This window comes from Oryctolagus cuniculus, chromosome 4, assembly GCF_051225735.1.
Source record: "Oryctolagus cuniculus isolate XC-2025 breed Fujian yellow rabbit chromosome 4, ASM5122573v1, whole genome shotgun sequence".
In the NCBI taxonomy this organism is placed as follows: domain Eukaryota; kingdom Metazoa; phylum Chordata; class Mammalia; order Lagomorpha; family Leporidae; genus Oryctolagus; species Oryctolagus cuniculus.
In genome coordinates, this window is record NC_142870.1 from 39,119,368 (window position 1) to 39,145,669 (window position 26,302).

The window sequence follows — 26,302 nt, forward strand, 5'->3', positions numbered from 1 at the left end:
GAGCCAGAAAGTAAACCAGGCACTCTGATATGGTATACAGTTGCTCCACGCAGAGTCTTAACTTCTGAGCCAAACACCCAACCCTGGCAAGTGGGTTTGGAGGAAATACTTTATGAGGTGGTCAGGGAAGTATGTAAAACAACTGGGGCCTCGAAACTGAAAGATATGTTATAAAGGACATTGCTGAAATCATCTTGATCATCATCACTTCACAAAGACCAGTTAAACCCAGCTGGCCAGTTTGTTGGCCTTTATTGTTCTCCTTAACACAGTATTCAGTCTCGGAAAAACTGGCTTATGTTGTTTGGTTTCCTAAAGCACTTTGAAAAAAATGTTGGCTGCCAACTACCTCCAAGCTTTACTGATGCTTCCACTACACAGAAATCTGAAAAGCTACACAGGCACAGGCCTAATTTTGAGGAACCAATTTAAGCCAGGAGACAATGAAAGAAATTCTTAGGCTGGCAGCTTTTATTATACATGGATAAAAGAAAAAAAAGTAAAAGGACTAAATACTCAAGGAAGAACTCAAGAGAGAAAACCTGGACATTATAAAATGTGGATTGGAAATTCAGAAGTCAGAGAAAAACATATCTGATCACTGACCTAAATTGGGGAGAGGAAGCAATAAAAATGTATATTTTTATATACATATCAGTATGTGCCTATTAAAAATTACGAGATTCCTGAATTTTCTGAAACTAAGTGGCTCAGTATAACATGGTTTATTTATGTGCAGCCTAACAGTAAGGAAATCATCCAGCTAGAAATCCATGAAATATACCTTCATAACTTCAAAGCTGTTAGCCGAAACTCTAAAAAACACACGTTTCAACAAGCTGTTTTGTTACACAGAGATAAAAACAGAAAAACTGATTTTTTTCACTTTTTACCTGCTTGTTTAAAAAGGTCATAAGCAATGTCAGCAATCTTATTGCTATAGACTCCACATAGCTCCCAGACTTAGGTGGATAACTCATTTGATTCAGGACCTTAAGACCATTTTCACAAGAATGTGCCACTGTCTTAAGCTGAAGAAGCTGCTTTGGGTTACAATGTGCAGCATTTTTCAAATTTAAGGTAACCTGTCCTACTTTAGAGTGTGTTTGCATTAGGGAAGGTGAGTGTTATAAGGGAATCAGACCTAAATACTCAAGATACTTTCACAATATCCCCATGCACCTAAATTTTTGACTTGTGGGGGATAACAGAGGACTATAATACCAGGAACAAAGTTTATACAAAGACAGTAAATCCGTACCCTTGTGCTATATTCTGTATCAATAGGAATCTTTCTACTAGGCTCAATAATCTCATAAAACCTGTGAAAGAAGTTATATTTCTGCTATTCAAACTCAAATCCAGACAGATTAGATTGATACAGCGATTTCTTAATATCTTTTACAAAAGAGAATTAGTCTGTCTGAATTTTGAAGCTAACTCTACTTTCTTTGAAATAGTAGATTTAACTTTTTCCTTAATCACACTGAAAGAGTTCTTGTTTAAATAAAACTTGTACTAAAAGTAAAAGAAAAAAATATTGTAAGAGAAAACAGTAAGATTTTTCGGGGGCCACCCAATATTTTCAGAAGTAGTTAAAAATCTTACTGTGATCTTGATGTTCTTAAAGAAGAACAGGCATAAGTTACCATTTGTTGTTGTTGTTTTTTTTATTTTCTAACTCCCTTTGGAATAGTGAGCTGTATGCTGAAGACAATGTTTAGAATTATCTCATCATCATTCATCATTTGCTTTTTATAAAGCAAAAAGGACAGTCATTTGTACATCTAAAATGATGGTGTTATTCAATTTTAAAAATATATACACATATATAGGTATACACACACATACATATATATATTCTAGGTAGACTTTTGGCCTAATGGTTAAGGAACTGGTCAGGATGCCTGCATTCCATATCAGAGAACTTGGTTTTTTATTTATTTATTTATTTATTTTTTTGCAGAGTGGACAGTGAGAGAGAGAGACAGAGAGAAAGGTCTTCCTTTGCCATTGGTTCACCCTCCAATGGCCGCCATGGCCGGCGCACTGTGGCCGGCGCACCGCGCTGATCCGATGGCAGGAGCCAGGTGCTTCTCCTGGTCTCCCATGGGGTTCAGGGCCCAAGCACTTGGGCCATCCTCCACTGCACTCCCTGGCTACAGCAGAGAGCTGGCCTGGAAGAGGGGCAACCGGGACAGAATCCGGCGCCCCGACCGGGACTAGAACCCGGTGTGCCGGTGCCGCTAGGTGGAGGATTAGCCTAGTGAGCCGCGGCGCTGGACTCAGGTTCCTTCTTGGGAGGCTGTAGTGATGGCTCAATTAATTGCGTTCCTGCCATCCACAGGGCAGACCTGAATTAAGTTATGAGCTCACAGGGGTTGGCATGGTGCGGCAAGTAATGCTGCTGCTTGTGATGCTGACATCTCATAAGGGTATCTGTTCATGTCTTGGCTGCTTATTTCCAATCCAGCTCCCTGCAATTGGGCTCCGAGAGCAGCAGAAGATGGCCCGAGTGCTTGGGTACCTGCCACACCTGTGGGAGACCTGGATGGAGTTCCAGCATTCTGGCTTCTGTCAGGGCCAGTCCCTGTCACTGTGACCACTTCGGGAATGAATCGGTGGACAAAGATTCTGATTCTCTCCCTCCCTCTACCCCAACCTCTGTCTCTTCTTCTCTCTTTGTAACTCTGTCTTTCAAATAAATAAATCCTATACCAAAAAAAAAAAAAAAAAGTTCCCGCTCACAGCTCAAGCATAGCCCCACCCTGGGCCTACACATGGATTTGGAAAGTGAACCAACCAATCATCAGGGCTCTGTCTCTTTCTGTTTTTGTCTGCCTCTCAAATAAGAGATATTTTTTTAAAAAAAATTTAAATTTTTTTTTTAAAAATTTAAACGGGAGAGGGAGTGGGAGATGGGAGGGTTGAGGGTGGGAGGAAAGTTATGGGAGGGGAAGCCACTGTAATCCAAAAGCTGTACTTTAGAAATTTATATTTATTAAATAAAAGTTAAAAAAATTTAAATGTTCTGACATATACCAATAATATAAAAATATTTTATTTTAGGATCTTTTTTCTGTATATAAAATACTGAAAACATGATCTCCCTGAAGACAATATATTTGCTAAATAAGCATTTCAGATTTATGAATGAATTGATCAGACTTATTTTTGATGAAAAATAACCAAGAAGTTAACTTTAATTAACCTCAACAATGATTTTTTTTTTTTTTGGTTATGGGCTGTATCAATAAAATCTCACCATATTCTGCCATATATATGTATTTAATTGTTGATTGTATCTCTCTAGTAACATATTAAGCACAATGTAAACACACACAGTAACTTAAAATAAATATAAAACAATCAAGGTATATCTAAATTTAGGATGACTTTGTGATTTTAATGATTATACTGTCTGTAAGAGACACCTCAGTGAATTACACAGATCTAAAGGAGAAGATCAATGGCTGTAATTAGCCACATAAAATTATTTGTTTTAACTGCATCCATCATCTGTCATCTTTCCTTAAATTTATTTTCCATTTTCTCTGACATGTATTTCCATTTTACCTGACATTAGTCAGCTGATTTTGTCACCTAAACAAAAGATGATTCATTAATATTTATTAAACAAATGAGGTTCAGACATAATCGTATTGGAACATTCTCAACACTGGGCAAAAAATGTCTTCAAGATTTGTGTGTGCAAATAAAACCTGTACTTAAATCCTTTGGGATTCTAAAACTACAACAGTGGGGATTGGTACAGGGGTTCAGCAAGCTAAGAAGCTGCTTGTGCTGCTGGTATCCCATATCAGTGTGCAGGTTCCAGTCTCGCCCACTTGGCCTCAGATCCATCTCCCTGCTAACGTGTCTGGAAACGCAGTGGAAAACGGCTCAAGAGCTTAGGCCTTGCCATCCCCTTGGGAAACCCAGATGGAGTTTGGGCTCCTGGCTTCATCTTGGCCCTCATCTGGCTGTTGTAGATATTGAGGGGAATGAAAGAGAATATGGGAGATATCTCTTTCTCTCTCTCTTGCTTGGCTTTTCTAATAAATAAATTGTTAAAAAAATTTAAAACCCAGAATAAGTGTGTGTGTGTGTGTGTGTGTGTGTATTCCTTCAAACTCTTTACTCACAGCAGAACTTTGTTTAAGTGTAGTTACTTCAAATTAATGATTTTTAATACCTCGTCTCCTGAAAGGAGTGATTTTTTAAATGTATTTTTTTCCTAAAACGTCTGAGAAACATATGCTAAGGAGGCCTTCAAATGTAGTTATTTAGTAATACGTCCTAGTATACATGCAACTCTTTGCCAGAGAACAGCGGTTTTCAAAAGTAGCTATACACATTTACCCATTTTATGTTTTTTCTTTGCTATTTTGGCCATTTTCACTACAAGTTGAGCAACCCTATTTGAAAATACAAAATCCAAAATGCTCCAAAATTTCAAACTTTGTCATCGCCAACATGGCACCACAGTGCAAAACTCCATACCTGAGTTTGTATGGCAGGTTATGGTCAAAATGCAGGCACACTAAAAACAGTGCATAAAGTTACCTTCAGACTATATATTTAAATGTATATGAAACATAAAAGAATTTCATTTCAACCTGGGTCTTATCCCTAAGATATCTCATTATCTGTATACAAATATATAGATTTGAGTATCCCTTATCTGAAATGCTTTGGCACTAGAAGTGTTTCAGACTCTAGAGTTTTCCAGATTTCAGCATGCTTGTATAGCCTTTACAAGTTGCACTTCCCTGATATTACAGTTTGAAATTCAAAATCTGAAACATTTTTTAAGCATATGTCAGTACTCAATATCCAAAATATTTCTGGCCCCAAGCATTTCAGATACTAAGGGTACTCAGACTATACAGGAAAGAGAAGTCATTCTACCCAATGGCAAAAACACAAAGTAATATTAACATTAAAATAAACAATAGATCCCTCTTAGAAATAATGTTAGCGCTTTCATTCACATTCTGAATGAGTAGTTTTAAATATCTTACAAATCATGATGGTGTCATATATATTCATTAGCTTGTTTCTCAACATATACTGATTAAGTTCCTATGTATCATTAAGAGCTGATTTGGATGGGGCTGGCATTGTGGGACAGTGAGTTGAGCTGCTACCTGCAATGCTGGCATCCAACATGGGCACTAGTTCAAGACCTGGATACTCCACTTCCAATCCAGCTATCTGCTAATGTGCCTGGGAAAGCAGCAAAAGAAGGCCCATGTGCTTGAACCCCTACCACCCACGGGGAAGACCTGATTGGAGTTAAAGGCTCCTGACTTCAGACTGGCCCAACCCCAGAAGAGAAGTGGCCCAGCTATTTCGGCCATTTGAGGAGTGAACTAGTAGATTGAAGCTTTCTGTCTCTCTCTGTCTCTCTTCTGTCTCTGTAACTCTAATTTCAAATAAATGAATAATAAAAGAGAACTGATTTGGTCATGATATATTTTAAATATGCTAAAATTTCATTTAAAACACTTGCATCTATATTTATAGAACTGTAGTATGAATGCAAGATTGATTGAACATTCAAAATCAATGTAAATTGCCATAATAACAAACTAAATATAATTTATATTAATATACCGTATACTACTTAAGATCCAAAATCAACCCAGAAAAGGAAAGACTCCCATGAACTTCTTTCCATATTATAACTTGTGGGAAAGGCATTGATGATTATACTGTCTCTACCAAGGAGCATTTTATTCCAAGTAGTTACAACCCTGAAAAAGCAAACTGGGTTTACTTTTGTTTTCTGGAAGGAATTTGAGTAACTCATTTAAGAGTAGAATATATTGTAGCCTAATAGATGTCTCATTATGAACCCATGCTAATGGCATATGGTTATACACATTTTGTCCCAAACGTGTATTTGAGGAGGAAAATGAGCATTAGCTCTTCTATAACTCTTTCGAGATTCAATATCGTACCTTTGAAAGAAATATTCAACAAAGAAAAGGTACTAATTTGAAGTAGCATAATAGTTACTTAAACTCAACAAATCTACACTTATCTTTTTGTCTTATCAGGCTTATCTATACAGCACCAGTGGTACATGCAAATGGAATTTACAGCTGAGACCAAATTATATCCAATACATCTCCCTCTGGAAACTCCTAAAACTTTAGGGTGACAGATTTGTCAGAAAGTTCTCTTTACCAACTCAAGGAAGGACAACCCAATCTCTGTTATGAACTGTCATTAGTAATTTAGCAGAGTTAGAAGGCAGTTCAGCTGAGTAGACAGAAAATTAAAACATGGGCAGCTCCTGATTGGAAATTTATTCATAGCAGGTAATGAAATAGCAGAGTCAGGATCTGTAGCACTACTCAGAGTGAGAGATTTAATTCTGATAACTTTGATGATGGCACTTGAATCAGCGATTATAAATGGTGACAAGTTGTGACATATAGATATGATGAATATGAGCAACATATCTCTACAGAAGTGATTCTATAAAAGATCATTTTTTCAAACAGTAAATATAAAAATTGCAAAATGTATTGCAAAACTTTTTAAAAGAAGAGGTTTAGGCCCTAAGCAAACCATATACCACTGTGATGTCTATTTATCAATGGATTATAATACTAACACTAATGAGTCTTCAAAGGTAAGGGGAAAGAAAGAATTTATACTTAAAATATGTGCTATAAATTATAGTTTCTGATTTTATCTTCTTAAGGAAGAAATTCTAAGTTATAGGTAGAATGGGTATTTTAAGAAGGTGAAAATGAAGGACTGGGCTTCAGTATACTTTCAAATATGCATTTATATGAAAGGCAAAGACAGAAAAAAATAGAAAGAGAAATGCCATCCAGAAATTCATTCTGCAAATGCTCACAACAGCCAGGGTTAGGCCAGGCCAAAAAAGGAGCCAAGGACTCAATCAAGGTCTCCCACATGGTTGGAAGAAACCTAACTACTAAGTCATCACCTGCTGCCTCCCAGGGTGTTCATTAACAGGAAGTAGGATTCGGGAACACAACTCCAACTCCAACCTTGTCACTCTTCTGGGATGTGGGAACTGCAAGTGGCAGCTTAACTGCTATGCCAAAGACCCACCATAGTTTTTATTTATTTGTGTAATAATGCATATAAATGATACTCATTGAGAGGAGATGTAGAGTTCGGCACATGTTTACTCAGACTTACCCCTAATGGTAGAGGTAGAAAAGTGCCAGGAAATTCCAATTCAATCCCATCAAGGGGCATGCACCAATGCCATTTTACTAGTAAAAGTGATCAGTTTCAATTCATAATTGATTAGAATGATAGAATTAAGTGTCAAAAGGGATCACATAAACAAGACTAGCATCTGCTAATAATAACTGATAGAATTAAAAAGGAAAGATCCAACATGGGAAGCGGGATACACAGCAGACTCAGAATGGCAGATGTCCTAAACAGAACTCTGGCCTCAGAGTCAGCCCTTAAGGCATTTGGATCTGGCTAAATAGCCCGTGAGAATTTCTCAGGCATGGAAAGCCAAGACACTGCGGCAAAAAAAAAAAAAAAAAAAAAAAAAAAAAAAAAACCTGAATGAAAGATCTCTGTGAGTTAGATCTCAGTGGAAAGAATGGGCCATCAAAGAAGGAGGCACCTTTCTCTGAAGGGAGGAGAGAACTTCTACTTTAACTATGGCCTTGTCTAAATAAGATCGCAGTTGGTGAACTCAAGAGGCTTCCATAGCCTTGGCAGCTCATGACAAGAGCCTCGGGTGGTTACTGACGTCATAAATAAGAGTGTCAATTGTTAAATCAACATCGGGACTCACTGTGCACCTACTCCCCATGTAGGATCACTGTCTTTAATGTGTTGTACCATGCAAATTAACATTAAAACTACTACTCAAACAGTACTCTACACTTAGTGTGTCTGTGTGGGTGTATTCTGTTGAAATCTTTACCTAGTATATATACTAAGTTGATCCCCTGTATATAAAGATAATTGAAAATGAATCTTGATGAAGAATGAGATGGGAGAGGGAGTAGGAGATGGGATGGTTGAGGGTGGGAGGGAGGTTATTGGGGGAAAAGCTGCTAGAATCTAAAAGTTGTACTTTGGAAATTTATATTTATTAAATAAAAGTTGAAAAAATGATACTAATTAAATGCACTCACATATAAAGTATGTCAATTACATTTATAAAAAAATTTATTTTGGATTCTGTATAATTTTTTATATTTTCTAATTATCTACAGTGATTTTTTTTATAATTAAAAGTATATTGTGATGAACTGCCTTTTGAGATGTATCATGAAAACTGCCATGAAAAAGTTTTCCAGATAAAGTAACATGTAAAGTATCATGTTCATTGGGTATGGTCTAAATGTGTTAGATTTGAGAATTTTAAAACATAGCCTTAAATTCTTCAAAGCTTTTCCAACTAAATGATGGGGTCCATATCCCCTTTCCCTTGACTCTGTGAGTTTTGACTATAGTGTACACTGGAAATGATGCTGCACCAGCTTTCAGATCTAGACTCCAGGAAACGGGAATGCACACATCTTGACTATTTGTAATCACACACTTGTGATAAGGAACAAGTCTGTGGTTCCCCTGGCCCGCAGCCACCAGCCACCAGCCATCACTGAATGCCTATCTGAAAATCAGCAAAAATTGTGAAATCAATCATCCAGAAAGTAGATACGTTGCCTCCTAACTGAGTTACTTCAGCTGATACAATATGAAGAAGAGATTAGCTGTCTCTCCTGAGGTATGCCCAAATTTTAAATGTGGGAAGAAAGTACATGACTGCTGTTGTTGTAAGTTACTGAATTTTGGCCTAACTAGTCCAGTGCAACCGATAACCAAAAGTGCATAGTAGGACTTTAATCATGCATGCTTAAGACTATAAATAGGTTTACTGTCACAATAAAGCAATGTTAAGTTACATGCGCCATAAGTTATAAAAATAGTCAACGTAAAATTTATTTCATCAGGCTAAATCAAATTTTATCAATAAATTTTGTAATAAATTAAACATAGGTACTGAGACAATAATTCAAGAGGTTGTAGGCATTTTAGTTTTATTTAAAAAAACTCTATAAATGAATTAATTTTATTACATATACTGGCTTTTTAGAATTTTATCTCTATCATTTGATGATTTCATAATTAATCATATTAACCTACGCAGAAAATACTAATTCAATAAAATTGTAAATATTTAGAACAACATGTAGAATAAAAGAAATACATTTTAATGGAATTGTATATTTCTTTGTTAAAAGGTTATTTGCTGTAGTTAAATAGCTACAGAGGATCAAGACTATATAACATACAAAATTTTCTTTTGACAGGTAGAGTTAGACAGGGTGAGAGAGAGACAGAGAGAATAGTTTTCCTTCCGTTGGTTCACCCCCCAAATTGTCACTACGGCCAGTGTGCTACGCGGATCCGAAGCCAGGAGCCAGGTGCTTCTCCTGGTCTCCCATGGGGTGCAGGGCCCAAGCACTTAGGCCATCCTCCACTGCCTTCCTGGGCCACAGAAGAGAGCTGGACTGGAAGAGGAGCAACTCGGACAGAATCTGGCGTCCCGACTGGGACTAGAACCCGGTGTGCTGGCACCGCAGGCGGAGGATTAGCCTAGTGAGCCGTGGCACCAGCCAGAAAATATTTTTGAAATGATCACAAAAACAATAAGCTAAAAATCATACTACGCATGGTTTACCAAAAGTGCATGCCTGAGAAATATTTATGATTGATTCAATAAAAAAAGAAACCCACTCTTAAATGACATTATTAGATTTGTCTCAATTACTGCAATAGAAATGTTTTTGAAAGCAGTTATGCATAATCTCATTGTTTAGAAAATTAGATAAGTTCAAATGTACTTTAAGATTTCATGGAACCAAAATACCATATATTAAATATTCTAACAAAACAAAGAATCGTTTTCTAACATAAAAATGCATCTACTTACTAAGTTTCTGCAATTCTAAAGAAGAATTATTTTGAAACATAAAATATAACAGTTCAATATATTTATTTTATAAGGCAAACATACAAATTTAATATGAAATATATCTCTGTCATAAGTCATAGTTCTATAGTATAGTTAACCTTAATTCATTCAAATATGAACCAAAGAATTTGATTGTATAACTTGTGCAAATTCAACTTTTGTAAGATTTACTCAATAATTTAACTACAGAGTTTATATCACAGAATTAGCCCATAGCTCAAGCAAACCTGGTCCCAGAACCCTTCCACCCTCTTCTGTTTTTTCTCATATATTACGTTGCTTCATCTGCCCTGAGTGATTCCTATATGACTATTAAAATATAAAATAAAATATGACAGTAAGATAAAAGTGAATCAAAATATTATTTTTCACATAAAAGTCATCTAATTTATTTTGGAAAATGAGAAGTCTTCATTTTATAAAAATATTGGCTAGAGCATTTTCTTATACTGCAAATTTTCCAAGTATGCATATGTTTATATATCATGCAAATGCAACAGAGAATTCCTTAAGCATTTTCAAATTTGCTTATTATAAAAAAATTAGTTATATAGGTCGAGTATCCCTTATACAAAATGCTTAGGACCAAAAGTAATCTGCATTTCAGGTGTTTTCAGATTTTGGAATATTTGCATAAACAAAATGAGATAAGTTCAGGATGGGACCCAAATCTAAACATGAAATTGACCTATGTTTTATGTATATACCTTATACAAATATATTGAAGGAAATTTCATGCAGTATTATTAGTGTGCCAGTGCTTTCAATGTGACCTATCACATGATATCAGTTGTAGAATTTTCCACTTGTGGCATCCTGTCAATGGTCAAAATGTGTATATTTCTTTGTTAAAAGGTTATTTGCTGCAGTTAAATCAATCTGATTAAGTAATCTTAGATACTGAAAGAAATGATTCACAGTAAAACTTTTAAATGGTAATATATCAACCGATTATAATAGACATATTTATAAAACTGAAAATTCATGCAACATACTACGAATACATATGCTAGAAAAAAAACAAGATAAAATAATTTCAAAATAATCAAATTAAGAATGCCAAGTATCAAGGAGAAAGCACACACAATGAATTTGGTGAAATTCATTGAAATTCATTTTCAACAAAGAAACACTTCCTTCAGCAACCAGGCAGTCAACCAAATGCTGCTACAGGGATGTACTCGGCTCCCCACACAGGAGACAGCGGCTTGAGACATCGCCCCATGGTCCCTCTACCCCTCTTGGACTTTTTGGACTAATGTAATCCCATACAAACCTTGCTTTATAAAAAACAAAAGGGGGGAATGTTAGGAAACTGGCGCAGTTGACCACAGGGCCCAGCTACCTGAGCCAGGCTCCACCCCCATCCTAATGGGATTGGCTGCTCCTGCTTCCCTGCCCGCCCTCAGGCAAAGTTTTAAAAGGGCCTGTTCCTGAACACACGCTCTCTGGGTCCTTCTCTCCTGCACTCTCTTGGTTCCTCTCTCCAGCCTCCCTCTCTGGTCTCTTGGCTCTTGGTTCTTCTCTCTTGGCCCTTCTCTCCTGCTCTCTTTCGGTTCCTCTCTCTAGCCTCCTCCTCTGGTCTCTTGGCTCTTGGTTCTTCCCTTCTGCTCTCTGCTCTATCTTCTCTCCTTGCTAGCTACTCTCCTCTCTGTCTCTCTCTCTTACAGTCTCTCTCCCTTTTTTTCCTTCGCCGCCCCTTCACTCCGGTCTGTAGGTTGTTCCCCAATAAACCCTTTCCCTTAAAAAAAAAAAAAAGAAAGAAAGAAACACTTCCATATTATATGTACCTACTTGGAATAGGCAAACAATTTACTGTCCCAAACGTTGTGAGTCCCTCTAGGTCCAGAATGAAAGAAACAGGAATCAGTTCCATCAAACATATTCAGTCCATCTTCTGAGTTCTTTGAAGCATGGCTGTGTACCACATCTAAGAGGACTATGATACCCATTGAATGGGCAGTATCAACAAGTTCTTTTAGATCTTCAGGTGTTCCGTAACGGCTATAAGAAAAGAAAACAGAAAACAAAGGAACACACCATATGTAAAGTAAATGGCTAATTGTGCATTGATTGTTTTATGAGCATAGTATTAAATATGAGGGGACTTCATAATACTTATGGAAAAATGGAATTAAAAATAAGTTTATATTGATAAAAACAATTTTAAATCTATACACAGATTTTTTTCATGATATTCATTACCCATGAACTTTCCTGAGTCCTCTAGCACTTCATGATATGATACTCATTTGCTTAATATTTTGTTATGAAGCAACTTCTAAAAATGTGAAGTAAAAATAATGATTTAAGTGAGGCTATTAAATGTAGACTTATATGCCCACCAAAATGTCCATCTTGAATCTTGAGGAAGTAAATAGTAATGTTCTGCTTCTCTATCTTCAGATTTTTTATTTACATGTTCAAGTCATGGACATTCCTGCTCGCAGTTCTCCCACAGTTGGGGGTAAGGAGTATTTTTTTGTATGTTCTTGGTGTCTTGATGGAGACCACCCCTTTTGGGCTTATTCTCAAACTGGAATACCCTCAGGTATCAGAACTAGCAGGCCAACAGAAAATGGTACGTCTGTAACCACCCAAGCATAAAAGACACATAGCTCACATGTATATATGTGTTTGTGTTAAAAGTATTCTCCTACTATGTGTGAAATAGGAAAAAAAATCACCCCTAAAGGGAGGCCATCTTAACCTATGCAAGATCTCAACATTATAGTCTTCCACAGTATCAATTCTGGGCTTTAAATAAATATGAATGACTCTCATTCATGGTTTATCATCTGTCTTCCTCTCTAGATCATGCATTCCTTGCATGCAGCAGTTCTGATCATCTGGTTTCCCATGGTACAGCACAGTGTTTAATATATAGTGAGTCTTCTGATAGCCAACTCCACTGAGTATTAAGTGAGATATTTTTAAAATGCAAATATATTACATCATCCTCCACTTAATATCATACCCATGCTCCCACTATCCTCAAAAAACTACTGTATCATAGCCTTCTGCACTGAGCACCTTCTCATAATGTTAGATTTCCTCCAAACATTCTTCCTCTTCCTCTATTTAACCCAGTCAGCCAGCTTTTTTCCACTCACTGAACTGCATGTTCAACAAATGAATACTCTTAAACTGTCATTCCTTCCTTCATTCACTCCTTTCTTTGTTGGCTAAATACTCAGTAACTGATCACTATTGCTATAAAATGTACTACACCCTGAGTTACAGCTGAGAACATAATAAACATCACTATTCTTTTTTTATTTTTTTAATTTTTTTTAATTTTTGACAGGCAGAGTGGACAGTGAGAGAGAGAGACAGAGAGAAAGGTCTTCCTTTACCGTTGGTTCACCCTCCAATGGCCACTGTGGCCGGCATGCTACGGCCGGCGCACTGTGCTGATCTGTAGCCAGGAGCCAGGTACTTCTCCTGGTCTCCCATGGGGTGCAGGGCCGAAGGACTTGGGCCATCCTCCATTGCACTCCCGGGCCACAGCAGAGAGCTGGACTGGAAGAGGGGCAATACGGACAGAATCTGGTGCCCCAACTGGGACTAGAACCTGGTGTGCCGGCACCGCAAGGCAGAGGATCAGTCTATTGAGCCGCGGCACCAGCCAATATCACTATTCTTATGGGTTTACAATCTAGTTACGAGACAACGAAGAAAAATATGTGGATAGCAATGAATGTTCTAGTGAAAAATGAAGAAAAGCAACTGGTGGAAAAGACAACTTTGCTATTTTAAATAAGGTAGTAAGTGTAAGTCTAGTGGAGAAGGCGATAAATGGACAAGAATACAGGGGTAAGGTATGAGGATATCTAAGTGTAAGTGTATTCAGAGAAAAAGCAATAGAAGTTAAAAAGTACAGGACAGAAATTAGCTAGAAGCATTTAAAGAAAAGCAAATAGGCTAGTACAGCTGATGTGGAATGACAAAATATAAAGAGATGAGCCCAGAGGGTCAGCCACCACGAAGATCAAATGGGTCCTATGAGCCAATGTAAAGCTTGTGGCTTTTATTCTGAAGGAGAGTGAGAATCATTAGAGGGTTCTGAGCAAATAGGTGAGATGATCTGACTGACATTTTAAAATGATGGCTCTGGTCACCGTATAGAAAGTTAGATCATGTTAACTGAGAAAGAGAAAGGTAGAAAAAGAGATGAAGGCTAAAAGAAAACAGAGAGACTATTGAAATAAACCATGTTAAAAAAAAAAAAAAAAAACAGTAACTTGATTGAGAGTGGTAACAGTAAAGGTAACTGAAGCAGTCAATGACAGTACCTACAAAACCCAGGGTATAAGGAAGGATGCAAAGGGAGGAGGAAGTATAATGACATGAATTTGGGCTTAAACAACTATAGGATCATAAACTATAATGCCATCTATTGAATCAGAGAAAATGTCAGAAAAATAAGGTTGACAGGTAGCGTTGGGAATTTAATGTTGTACACATTAAGTATGAGATACATATTATATGTCTCAGTGTCACGCAGACTCTGTTCAAAATGCCTAACAGAGGTTAGGAACATAGACTTAAATATGGGAGGTGGCACAGAGTGCTTATTAAAGTCAAAAGAATAAATGAAACTTGAAGAGGTTATCAAAGTTCTTCATATAGATACAGAATATTGAGGCACTGGGAATTGAAATATATATGTAGCGTCAGAAAATACAGAAGCAGCAACAGTGAGGTGGGAAAAGAACCACAGGGGGATGGATCTAATATCATGGAAGCCAAGACAAGAAATCATTCTAAGAACAAGCAACTGTGCCAAATAGCACTGACAATTCAAGTAAGCAAAGAATATGACCATTGTGGTTAACAATGAGAATGCCATCAGTACCTCTAACAAAAGCACTTTCAGTTAAGAGATAGCCTGCTTTGGAATGAGCTCAAGAAAGAACAGGAGCAGATTTAAGACAGTAAATGCAGATAACTTGTTTAAGGAGAACAAAGAAAAACTGGTAAGTGAATTTGCATCATTTTTGCTAATTCTGTAATGTAATCTACCTTTGCTTACTTAGCCCTTTCTCCCAGTTAACTTTATTTTTTAGAAGATTTTATTTATTTATTTGAGAGGTAGAGTTACAGACAGTGAGAGGGAGAGACAGAGAGAAAGGTCTTCTGTCTGCTGGTTCACTCCCCAAATGGCCATAATGGTCAGAGCTGTGCCAATCCAAAGCCAGGAGCAGGTGATTCTTCCTGGTCTCCCATGTGGGTGCAGGGGCCAAGGACTTGAGCCATTTCCTACTGCTTTCCCAGGTCATAGCAGAGAGCTGGATTGGAAGAGGAGTAGCCGAGACTAGAACTGGCGCTCATATGGGATGCAGGTGCCGCAGGCAGAGAACTAACCTACTACGCCACAGCGCAACTCCCCCCAGTTAACTCTTAATTATGCTTTAGATCCCAATTCCAATATGAATTCAAACTTATCTAAATTGGTCATACCCCCAATTGCTATTATTGCACCTGGTCATTTTCTTTGTAACTTTTCTTAAAAGTAGAAATCATAAATGTATAAGATCATTGGACTAATGATTGCAACCACAATATACATTCCATGGGGCATAGATAATGCGGGACATGTTCAATTAATGGTCATTTATGGACTTCAGATACATAAGACCTCTTGGCATCTTCCATCCAATCACATTACTTAGAAAGTAGCCTCAGAGAAAGGCAGTTCTCCCAGGATACTACAGGTTTTATGGAGAGTCCCCCAGTGACATCTCTACATCAATCAATCCCAGAAAAGGATGTAAGTCTGCACAGTTATGGCATCCAGAGCACATGATTCTCTCTCTAGACCTTCAGCCTCCAAACATATGGTAATTTAATCAGTTTGCAGGATATTCTTTCTCAGAGATCATTCCAGAGAAATCAAGATTTAATCAGGGCCAACCTCTAAGGTGGATATGAAGACCTTAGTGAAAAAGAATCTTCAGCTTCTATTAAATATGCTCACCCTAAAATAGGTTATAATGCAACATCATAGAAAGCAAAAATTCACATTATTCTACTTTGTGCTCAAAATAAAAATGAATATAAAGGATCTTTCATTTTACCTTGAAGCTGCAAAGAAGCTAGTGACTTGGTAACCAAAACTGGCATAGTAAGCATGTTCCATGATCGCCATCATTTGAATACAGTTGTATCCTAGATAAGCAAAGGTCAAACTGAGATTCAAAGCCACATTAAAAAAAAAAAAGTAACAAACAAAAGCATCCTTATTCTAAAGACATTAAATTTTGCATACAATCTAGAAGCTTTGATCATCTTCAAAAGTTCTATTGCCTTAACATCCTTTTCTTGTCTGACCTTGTAAAACAAAATTGGACAGTTTCTTAGAATTATGCTCTGACTAGCTATTTGAAATGTCTTCATTTTAACAAGCAATACATGATATGCAAATTTACTCTTAATTTGGTTTTAGAATATTAAAGATGGCAATCTGCATATGCTAAAGTTCAGTTTCATTTGTAATATTCATATTGAAATTTATGAAAGCTAAATAAATGTAACTGATTACATGACATATTTTAGTGTTTTCTTTATATTTTAATTACATCTACCATATATCATAAGAAATTTCACCAAATTCAATTGTTATACAAGGTATTTATGTAGTCTATTTTGTACCTATGAAATTCCTGAAAATTGCATATATGCAGACACATGCATACACACACATACACACATACACACATATCACCTTCTTTTCTCAATCCAAATATGCTTTGCTCTATTGCTAAATGAAGTGACTCAAAAAATAGGTACTGTAATTTTCTAAGGGAAAAAAAACTATGAAAATCAGATTTGCATCCTTAAAGTTTGAAATGTGACTTATTATATTAAAAGTTCCATACATAGAATGTTCTCTGTTATACAAAGTTCTGTGATTCTGTTCTCAAAGTCCAGGTCACATAGATCTACAGTTTTTTGAAGGTTTCTGTAAGTTCATATTAAGTGCAATTTTATTTAAATACATAGCTATACATGTAAATAATCAAAAGTATTAATCCAGTTACATTTTTGGGGGTGATAACTGGTGGCTTCTCATACACAACATTCAGTACACAATTAATACTAGAAAAACTAAAAATTCACATTCAAAAGCTGGTGTTGTGGGTTAGTAGATGAAGCTGCTGCCTGTGAAACCATCATTCCATATGGATGCCAGTACTAGTCCCAGCTGCTCTACTTCCAAAGCAGTTCCCTGCTAATGTGCCTGGGAAAGGAGCGGAGGATGGTGTAAGTACTTGGGCCCCTACACTCACGTAGGAGATCCAGAAGAAGTCCTGGCTTCAGATCAGCCCAGTTCTAGCCACTACAGCCATTTGGGGAGTGAACCAATGAATAGAAGATAATTCTCTCTCACTTCTCCATCTCGCTCTTTCTGTCTCTTTCTCACTGTAACTCTGCCTTTCAAATAAATAAATCTTTTTAAAAATTTCACATTCATAGCTAGGGATTGATAAGTTTAAAGAACAGCATAAACTTTCAGATGACTGTGTAATCTTTTGAAGTAACTATAATTGCTTTTTTAATGGTAAAAATATAAATTAATAACTCTATCATGCCCAACACAAATATGTATATAAACTCCTACTCAAATAATGTAGGTCTATTATATTTTACAAAAAGAGATATGGTTCACTTCACCAGTTTGTAACAGTTTGTAACAAATACTGTTCTCATAATCAAGCACTAATTTATACTTGTAGTTTAGCATTTACTGCAATGGTCTTTCCTAGATTCAGACACAAACATAAATAAATTAATAACATGAATACAAGGATCCTTGCAGTGCTAAATTTTCTGCAAGCACTGGGTCATAAACAATGTATCACTCCATGATGTAAAAGAATATGATATCTATTAAATATAATTAATATTCAATTATGCATAGATTTAATTTTGTTTTCCAAAACCTGACTTCACATCAAAATTAAGATCCATAGATAACTGAAAACTTTAACCCTGAGTTGCAAATTTTTTTTCTTTTTTCTTAATCTATTTGACAGGTAGAGTTATAGACAGTGAGAGAGAGAAACAGAGAGAAAGGTCTTCCTTCCGCAGGTTCACTCCCCAAATGGCTTCCATGGCTGGCGCTGCGCCAATCCAAAGCCAGGATTCAGGTGCTTCTCCTGGTCTCCCATGCAGGTGCAGGGCCCAAGCACTTGGGCCATCCTCCACTGCTCTCCTGGGCCACAGCAGAGAGCTGGACTGGAAGAGGAGCAACCAGGACAAGAACTTGGCGCCTATATGGGATGCTGGCACTGGAGGACTAACCAAGTGAGCCACGGCGCCGGCCCCCATAAATCTTTCTTCTACCAAAATATCCCTAGGAAAAGCAGTATAATTAAATGTATTATATCCTCCTATCCAGCCACAGAAGTACGCAGTGAATATTCCCTGAAACTATATAAAAGCATTAGCCATTAGCCATAAAATGAAAAATAAATGAATAAAACAGATATAAGGCATATTTAATCAATAATTCAGCTATACATTGCTCATTCTCCTGGTTGTCCCCACAAAGACAAGGTTTGAATCATGACTGTCCAATATAGGTATATCTAGCACAATGTATTTGCAACAGAAGATGTTCTGCAAATGTTTATTACCTAAGCCATCCAGAGGAGGGCTATGTACAATGACTCTGACACAAAACGAGTTCCAGGCACCTTACAAATATAAAATGTTTTCCCTTAACAGATTAAAATGAACAGGTTATAATCAATGACCACTTAAATTGATAAAAGGTTCTCTCCAGCAGAAAAGTAATTATGCTTGCGTATATTTATCTATAATTTTAGAAGCTACCAGTTCACATTACTTAAAATTGAAATTGGAATAATATCTTGAATTCTGTTGCTCTATCTTATTTCATTTCTCTTTTCTATGCTATCACTATTACAGGGTAATTTGAGAAGCCTAAAATAAAATGCATTTCTATTACATACTTAATCTTTTAACACAAAAAAAGAGACACTTGTAATTAGCTTTTCTAATAAGAGAACAGATTCATTAAAATTTTATCTGAATAAAAATCACAGTTATTACTTACCAAGGCCTTTGATTCTTGGTAGTACATTGCATGTAAAATGTTTATAAGAAGCTATTTTTCCTTCATGGGAAGAAATTCCCACATGAGATTCATAAATCCTTAGACTTCTCGGTTTCTTTGGTCTGGAATGCTTAAACTATGGAATATAAAATTACATACATAACTAAATTCAGATATAATACTAACTGCTCAAGCATGTTAATAGAAATGGTGAATAATCTTAAACTCTGGGAGCAGCTTTCATATATGAAAGTCATTGTCTACATTCACTTTTTTTAAAAGAAAAAAAATCACATAATGGCTAATACCTCATCATTGACTTAAGATATTTTTAAATCTAAACCTTACAGAAAATAAAAGTGCTCTGAAAAGCACACATAATTGCCAAATGTAAACATTTATCAACAAGGCCCAACAATTTAAGGAACAGAAAAACTGAATTCAAAGATACAATAATACAGACCAAAGGGGCCAGTGTTATTGCACAGTGGGTTAAGCTACTGCTAGCACAGCTGGCCCTCGACATCAGAGTTCCAGCTTGAGTTGATGGTGGCCCAAGTATTCAGACCCCTGCTACCTATGCAGGAGACCAGGATGGAGATCCTGGCTCCTGGCTTCACTCTGGCCCATACCTGGCTGTTGTGGCCATTGGGGAGGGAAATAGTGGGCAGAATATCCCTCTCTCTCTGTTTCTTCATATCTTTGTCACTCAGCCTTTCAAATATATACAGTTTAAAAATAATACATACTAAAATTTATCCTAATAAACACAATTAGAAGACACTCATCCCATTTTACTTTTTTTTAAGATTTTATTTATTTATTTGATAGGTAGAGTTACAGACAGTGAGAGAGAGAGAAACAGAGAGTAAGGATCTTCCTTCCGTTGGTTCATTCCCCAAATGGCCGACATGGCAGGCGCTGCACCAATCCGAAGCCAGCAGCCATGAGACTTCTCCTGGTCTCTCATGCGGGTGCAGAGGCCCAAGCACTTGGGCCATCCTCCACTGCTTTCCCAGGCCATAAAAGAAAGCTGGACTGGAAGAGGAGCAACCGAGACTATATCCAGCACCCATATGGGATGCCGGCGCCCCAGGCAGAGGATCAACATAGTGCGCTTTGGCACCGGCCCCAATTTCTTTTTCTTAAAGACACTCATCCTGCTACAAGCTCATTGTAGTGGGAAACAATGTATCACTGAAGAATAAGAAACTAGTAATTGCATTTTTTAAAAAAATAGTAGTTCTTACAGATTAATGTATAAAGATTTGGTATTTTTCTTCCCCATAAAAAATAGAATCAAAGAAAATCTCACTTTTATATTTTATTACCTACAAATGATGGATATATGCATAATAATAAGAGGTATACTATGATTTTAAATTTAAAAAAATGTAAAGAATGTCATGGAACGTTAACATAAAAGTTATAAAAGTAAAAAATTGATTTTCCTAGAGATTTAGGAGCATGCATTTATAGATTTGTTGTTCTCAGGCAAGCACAGTGGCACTGTAGGCTAAGCCTCCACCGGAGGCACCAGCAACCCATAGGTTTGCCAATTTGAGCCCCAGTTTCTCCTCTTCCAATCGATTCAGCTCTCTGTTTATGGTCTGAGAAAGCAGTGGAAGATGGCCCTAGTTCTGAGCCCCTGCACCCACGTGGGAGACCTGGAAGAAGCTCCTGGCTCCTGGCTTCAGATCAGCCCTGCTCCAGTCATTGCAGCAATTTGGGGAATTAACCAGCAGATGGAAGACCTTTCTCTCTGTCGCTCCCTCTCTCCGTCTATAACTCTTACCACTCAAATAAATAAATAAAATACTTTTAAAAATATATGTTCTCACCTTATATGGGTGTTCTGGATCCCAGTGTATCCAATCATAATTCACATTACCAACTTCACGAGTCACATACTTCGCCCATGGTGAAATACGATACAAGATCTCTCCACTTTTACTAGTAATGACTACCTAAAATGCAAATCAGATGACATGCCTTTAAAATATTTTCAAAACTTTAAAATAATACATAATAGTTTATAAACACTGTTATAAATGTGAAATGAGAATTATCTTAAGCATGTAGACCAATGTACCGAAGGCATGACTTTGAAGAACAAATCATGTAGATATCGATTTCCTCAACTACTATTACTATATGATCTTCAATGTCACTTCCAGCTAGGATATTTTATGATTCCAGCATCATGGCAAGCCAGTCATTAGAATGGTTAATTAAAGCCGGCGCCGTGGCTCAATAGGCTAATCCTCCACCATGCGGCGCCGGCACACCGGGTTCTAGTCCCGGTTGGGGCGCCGGATTCTGTCCCGGTTGCCCCTCTTCCAGGCCAGCTCTCTGCTATGGCCAGGGAGTGCAGTGGAGGATGGCCCAGGTGCTTGGGCCCTGCACCCCATGGGAGACCAGGAAAAGCACCTGGATCCTGGCTCCTGCCATCGGATCAGCGCGGTGCGCCGGCTGCAGCGGCGGCCATTGGAGGGTGATCCAACGGCAAAGGAAGACCTTTCTCTCTCTCTCTCTCTCACTGTCCACTCTGCCTGTCAAAAAAAAAAAAAAAAAAAAAAAGAATGGTTAATTAAGCATATTATAGATATGTAAAAGAAAAGAATTTGATTTGGAAGCTGCTGTCAATAAACAAATCAATCGACAAAATTAAAGGAAGGTAATCCTACTTCTCTCAAAAAACATCACTGAGGAGCCAGTGCTGTGGCATAGTGGGTGAATCTGCTGCCTGCAGTGCCGACATCCTATATGGGTGCTGGTTCAAGTTGTGGCTGCCCCACTTTGGACCCAGCTCTCAGCTGTGGTCTGGGAAAGCAGAAGATGGCCAAAGTCCTTGGGACCCTGCACCCGCGTGGGAAGACCTAGAGGAAGCTCCTGGCTCATGGCTTCAGATCAGCTCAGCTTTGGCCACTGAGGCCAGTTTGGGGAATGAACCAGTGGATGGAAGACCTCTCTCTGTCTCTGCCTCTCCTTCTCTCTCTGTGTTAACTCTTTCAAATACATAAATAAATCTTTAAAAAAAGATAACTAAATTATATCACTCTCTCCCTTTTCATTTTCATAATCATTAATGATAACATTTTCAGGAATCTAAAGAAAAAATGATTTGGTTAACAGTGTATGTAAATACACAAACATATACACAAATATTTTTCATTCCTTCTCAACCTCTTTTACAACTTACTCCAAGTGTTCTTAACCACTAATGCCAAGCATTTCCCTATTTTGGCATCCATTAATATATTTACCAATATCATCACTATCATTGTTAATAACAAAATATATCAATAAAAATATAAATGCATTTTATTGAATGTACCATTTTAGACTTAGTACTGCACAAAAGATGTTGAGTTTATCCAATCAGGTAAATGGAGCTTCCAAGTGATGGAAACTGTAGTTTTTTTAAAAAATAAAAGTCATCTATTTCATTAGATTTTCTAAAAGCAGGTAGGGTGTGATAGGATGTTCAGATTAGGAGCTATATTATGTTCCCAGCATCGAGAAAGAACATTTTCTTCAGTCTCCTTTAATAGAGAAAAGATCAAGTACTCATGATTCTTGATAATTAAATATTTGTATAATGCTTTACAGTTTAGAAAGGACTTTCATATTCATATCTCACTTGATTCCAGAAAATCTTTATGCCTCAAATATTAAGTAAGATTAAGTGAGTTGCCACAAGTCCTAAAACGACTGACTGGCAGAGCCAAAAAACACAGAGCTTCTGACACTTATTTTTTACTTGGAACAGGCTTCCACAGCATTCTCTTCAGGTGCCAAAGGAAAATAAATCATGAATTTTGATGGAGGGGGCAGGTGAATGGTGGGAAGAAATGTCTCACAAGAATGCCATTTATTCTCCTTCGTCATTATGCCTCCCACTTATTAAAACCGCTCATGGCCAAACGTTGCTACTATTCATTATCACAGAAACATTAATCGATAGGACAAACTCACTTCAGGAGTATTTTATCCCAAAATATATGTCTCTTAAAGCTAAGTGACTTTCTAGCCTAATATAAATAGTGAAATGTTTGAAGAAAAGCCCTTGTGCTTACTCATTAGCCCACACTGTGCTATGAGGAAAAAAATACTGTAAATTGTGGATATTTTCTGCCTCATCTACCTATCTATAGTTTCTCTGTTTTGCATATGACTCTACAATCCCTGCAAAGGCGGATCATAAGCCAAGAATCATTTCTGAAGATGCCTGTCAGCAGAGAGAATATATGAAACATTAAATAAAGAACATGAGGAACTACTTCAACCTGAATTAATTTGCACATCCACTGAAACATCAATTCATTTATCTTGTTGTACATACAAGATGCCTTCAGGGACTACTGAATGATGGTGGTGTCGGAAGGAATAGTCTATCCATGGGTTTCTGCCACTTCTACATCTTTTGCTGGTTCCTGACTATGGTTAAAGAGGGCCATTTTTGAGGGTTGTGTTTATGATGAGCAACCCTGAAGGATAAAATAATGTCTCCCTCGAAGACTCATAGCATGCTCACTTACTGGGAGCTATCAAAGAATGAATTCTCCAAGCTTCAGCAATGAGGCAAACCCATTTTGTGAGTAGCAACCATCTGGGCCAATAGTATCACCAGTGTGGCTTGGGAGACAAGCAGATCAATGCAAATATGCTTTCTGAAATGTGAGTAATAAAATAATTTATTTCTGACCTGAGTCTTGCATGTTCTGCTGGAATCTATGAAATGCTAACAGTTAAGCTTGTAGGTAGGGTAAAATCAAATCACAGACCTGACAAAGGATTACTTGTTCATTTAATGAATGGTTTCAATATTTGTGTACCCCAAAGTTCTGTCTCTTCTTTCTATAACAGTCATTTATACTAAGGTGCTTATTGCGGGTGGAGTTTTTAATTTGCCACTTCTCCCTTTTTCTTAGTAACAGAATGACAGCCAAATGGTAAGCTGAACAATGTAATCCACCAAATCTGGAACACTCACCTATGATTATTATGTAATAAATTTCTCTATTACTTAAGTCCCTCAATTTTGGAAGTTTCATTGTTATAACAGTTTAGGCTTTACTAATAGAAACAAGGATCTTCAGAGAGTTCATGGAAAATTTGTATTATGAAAAAAGTATGCATAGATTTTAAGTTCTTGCACCAAAAAACTCATACTTTAACAAATTTTCAATGATCTTCTTGAAGTAGCCTCATAGGCCCCTTTCCTTCCACTTGATTTTCTGTTCCTAGGTTATTATTACCTTAGTAACCATGTAAGATCACTATGATAAATCCACATAAATGTAATGTGAAAACATTCCCTTGAGTAAAGAATATACCTTCCTGGAATTTTGTGTGGGTGGAGCAGAGGAGTAGTTCCTGGATGTTTGCCATGTTCCACTGAATTCAGATTCCAAATGGAAAACTTTTTTAACAACAGGATATTCTATCTTTTTTTTTTTTTTAAAGATTCATTCTATTTACTTGAATGGCAAAGTTACAGATTATCAGAGAGAGATCTTTCACCTACTAGTTCACTTCCCAAACAGCCACATGAGCCAGGCTGAAGCCAGGAGCCAGGAACATTATCAGGGCTTCCATGTGGGCACAGGAGTCCAAGCACCTGGGCCATCCCCTGCTGCCTTCCCAAGTGCACCAGAAGGGAGCTTGATTGGAAGCTGAGCAGTCAGGACCAGAACTGGTGCAGATAGGATACACCTGTCATAAGAGACAGTCCGACACACCAAGCCACAATGCCAGCTCTGACTTCACGTCTTTTAATTCAGTCTCAAAATATCAGCATGCTACACAGCAAGCTGAAAAGAGCCAGCTTCATTGATCTTTCAATGATAATGAGTCCAGCAGTTATGAAGAAGTCACTAGTACTATCAAATGGAAAGTCTCACACATAGCTAATGTGAGTCAAATATAGCAACAGATTTCTGAAAAGCAATTGGGCTACAGGCATCAACAGTTCATAAAAAATATTCCCATGGCTCAGCAATTCTAATTATAGAAATTTGTCTCATAAACATAATTACAGATATACCTAAGGAACTATTCAAAAAACCTGAATAACTGATCAGTGTATATTTGTTAAAATATCCTATCAAATCAGAATGAAGGTGGAAAAAAAATTTTATATATATTTTATATATTTATTTATTTATATGGTATCTACCTAATACAAATTCACAAAAATCTATAAAGTTAAAAATCCAGTCAAAATAGTGACACAGTTAACTATGTGTGTATGTGTTGGGAGGATTGTCAATAACCTTTGTTTTCTAGTAATATGTTTCTGTATTTTCACTACTCTTTATTTGCAGAGTTTTGAGAATCGGAAAAGTATTGTAAGGATTACAAATGTATGAATTATATAATCTCACAGACATCAGTGAAGCTGTGCTATACAAGTGGTAAGGATATTGACACAGTGTTAAAAAGTAAACCTTTAAAAATGTATCAACTAGCTTGACTCCATCTCCATTATAAAGTTTTTGTCTAGAGAAAACTAATATTTTATGAAATTGTAACATGTTACCAAGTTTTAATTTTTAATCATTTAACACATCCTTTTAAATCACTCAGATTATCTGTTTCATTTATGGAAAGCTGCCATCAAAATACATTATCAGAATAATCAACAAGGTGAATTAAAAAAAAATTCCCCCATACAAAAGGAGAATTGACTTAGTGAACTTTGACATAATATTTTATTAGAAAATATATTTTAGAATGCTAATATAAAAGTAAAAAGTTTAAAAATGGTGAAGATCTGAACATTGTGTGTGTTTGTGTGTGTGTGTGTGTTCATTCATGCTAGGAATATTTTTTGAAATGATTCTTGCAAAAGAATATCATTCTATGCACCGGAAAATTACTGAGATAGGATGCTCCTCAGGTGGTCAGCAATTTTGTATAAAAACAATGGATGTGCTCAGCTGGTTAGAAGTAAGTAGTAGCATACTCAGGGAGATAGTATTGAATGGAACTCTGGGTTTCATGGTTGAATATGTAGCAGATTAACAGAAAAAAGTAATGGATATTAATATAATTCAAACTGCCCAAATTATGCTACCAAAGTCTCCTCACACCATGAAGAGAACCTTTTCTTTCAAAAAATATATATATAAAAAAGAAAAAACAAAAACAAAAGCATGTTGCTTAAAGGACAATAAAAAATACTGATCAAAACAACCATTTCGTGAGTC

The 26,302-nt window shown here is 36.8% G+C and overlaps 1 protein-coding gene across 1 annotated transcript in view; it reads right to left on the reverse strand.

The window, feature by feature from the left end:
- Positions 1 to 26,302, reverse strand: part of GBE1 (1,4-alpha-glucan branching enzyme 1) — a 304,814-nt gene that overhangs the window by 130,096 nt on the left and 148,416 nt on the right. Inside the window, 4 exon segments of the mRNA XM_089331383.1 lie at positions 11,798 to 12,007; positions 16,084 to 16,174; positions 19,089 to 19,224; positions 20,930 to 21,055. Coding sequence (XP_089187509.1) covers positions 11,798 to 12,007; positions 16,084 to 16,174; positions 19,089 to 19,224; positions 20,930 to 21,055 — 563 coding nt within the window.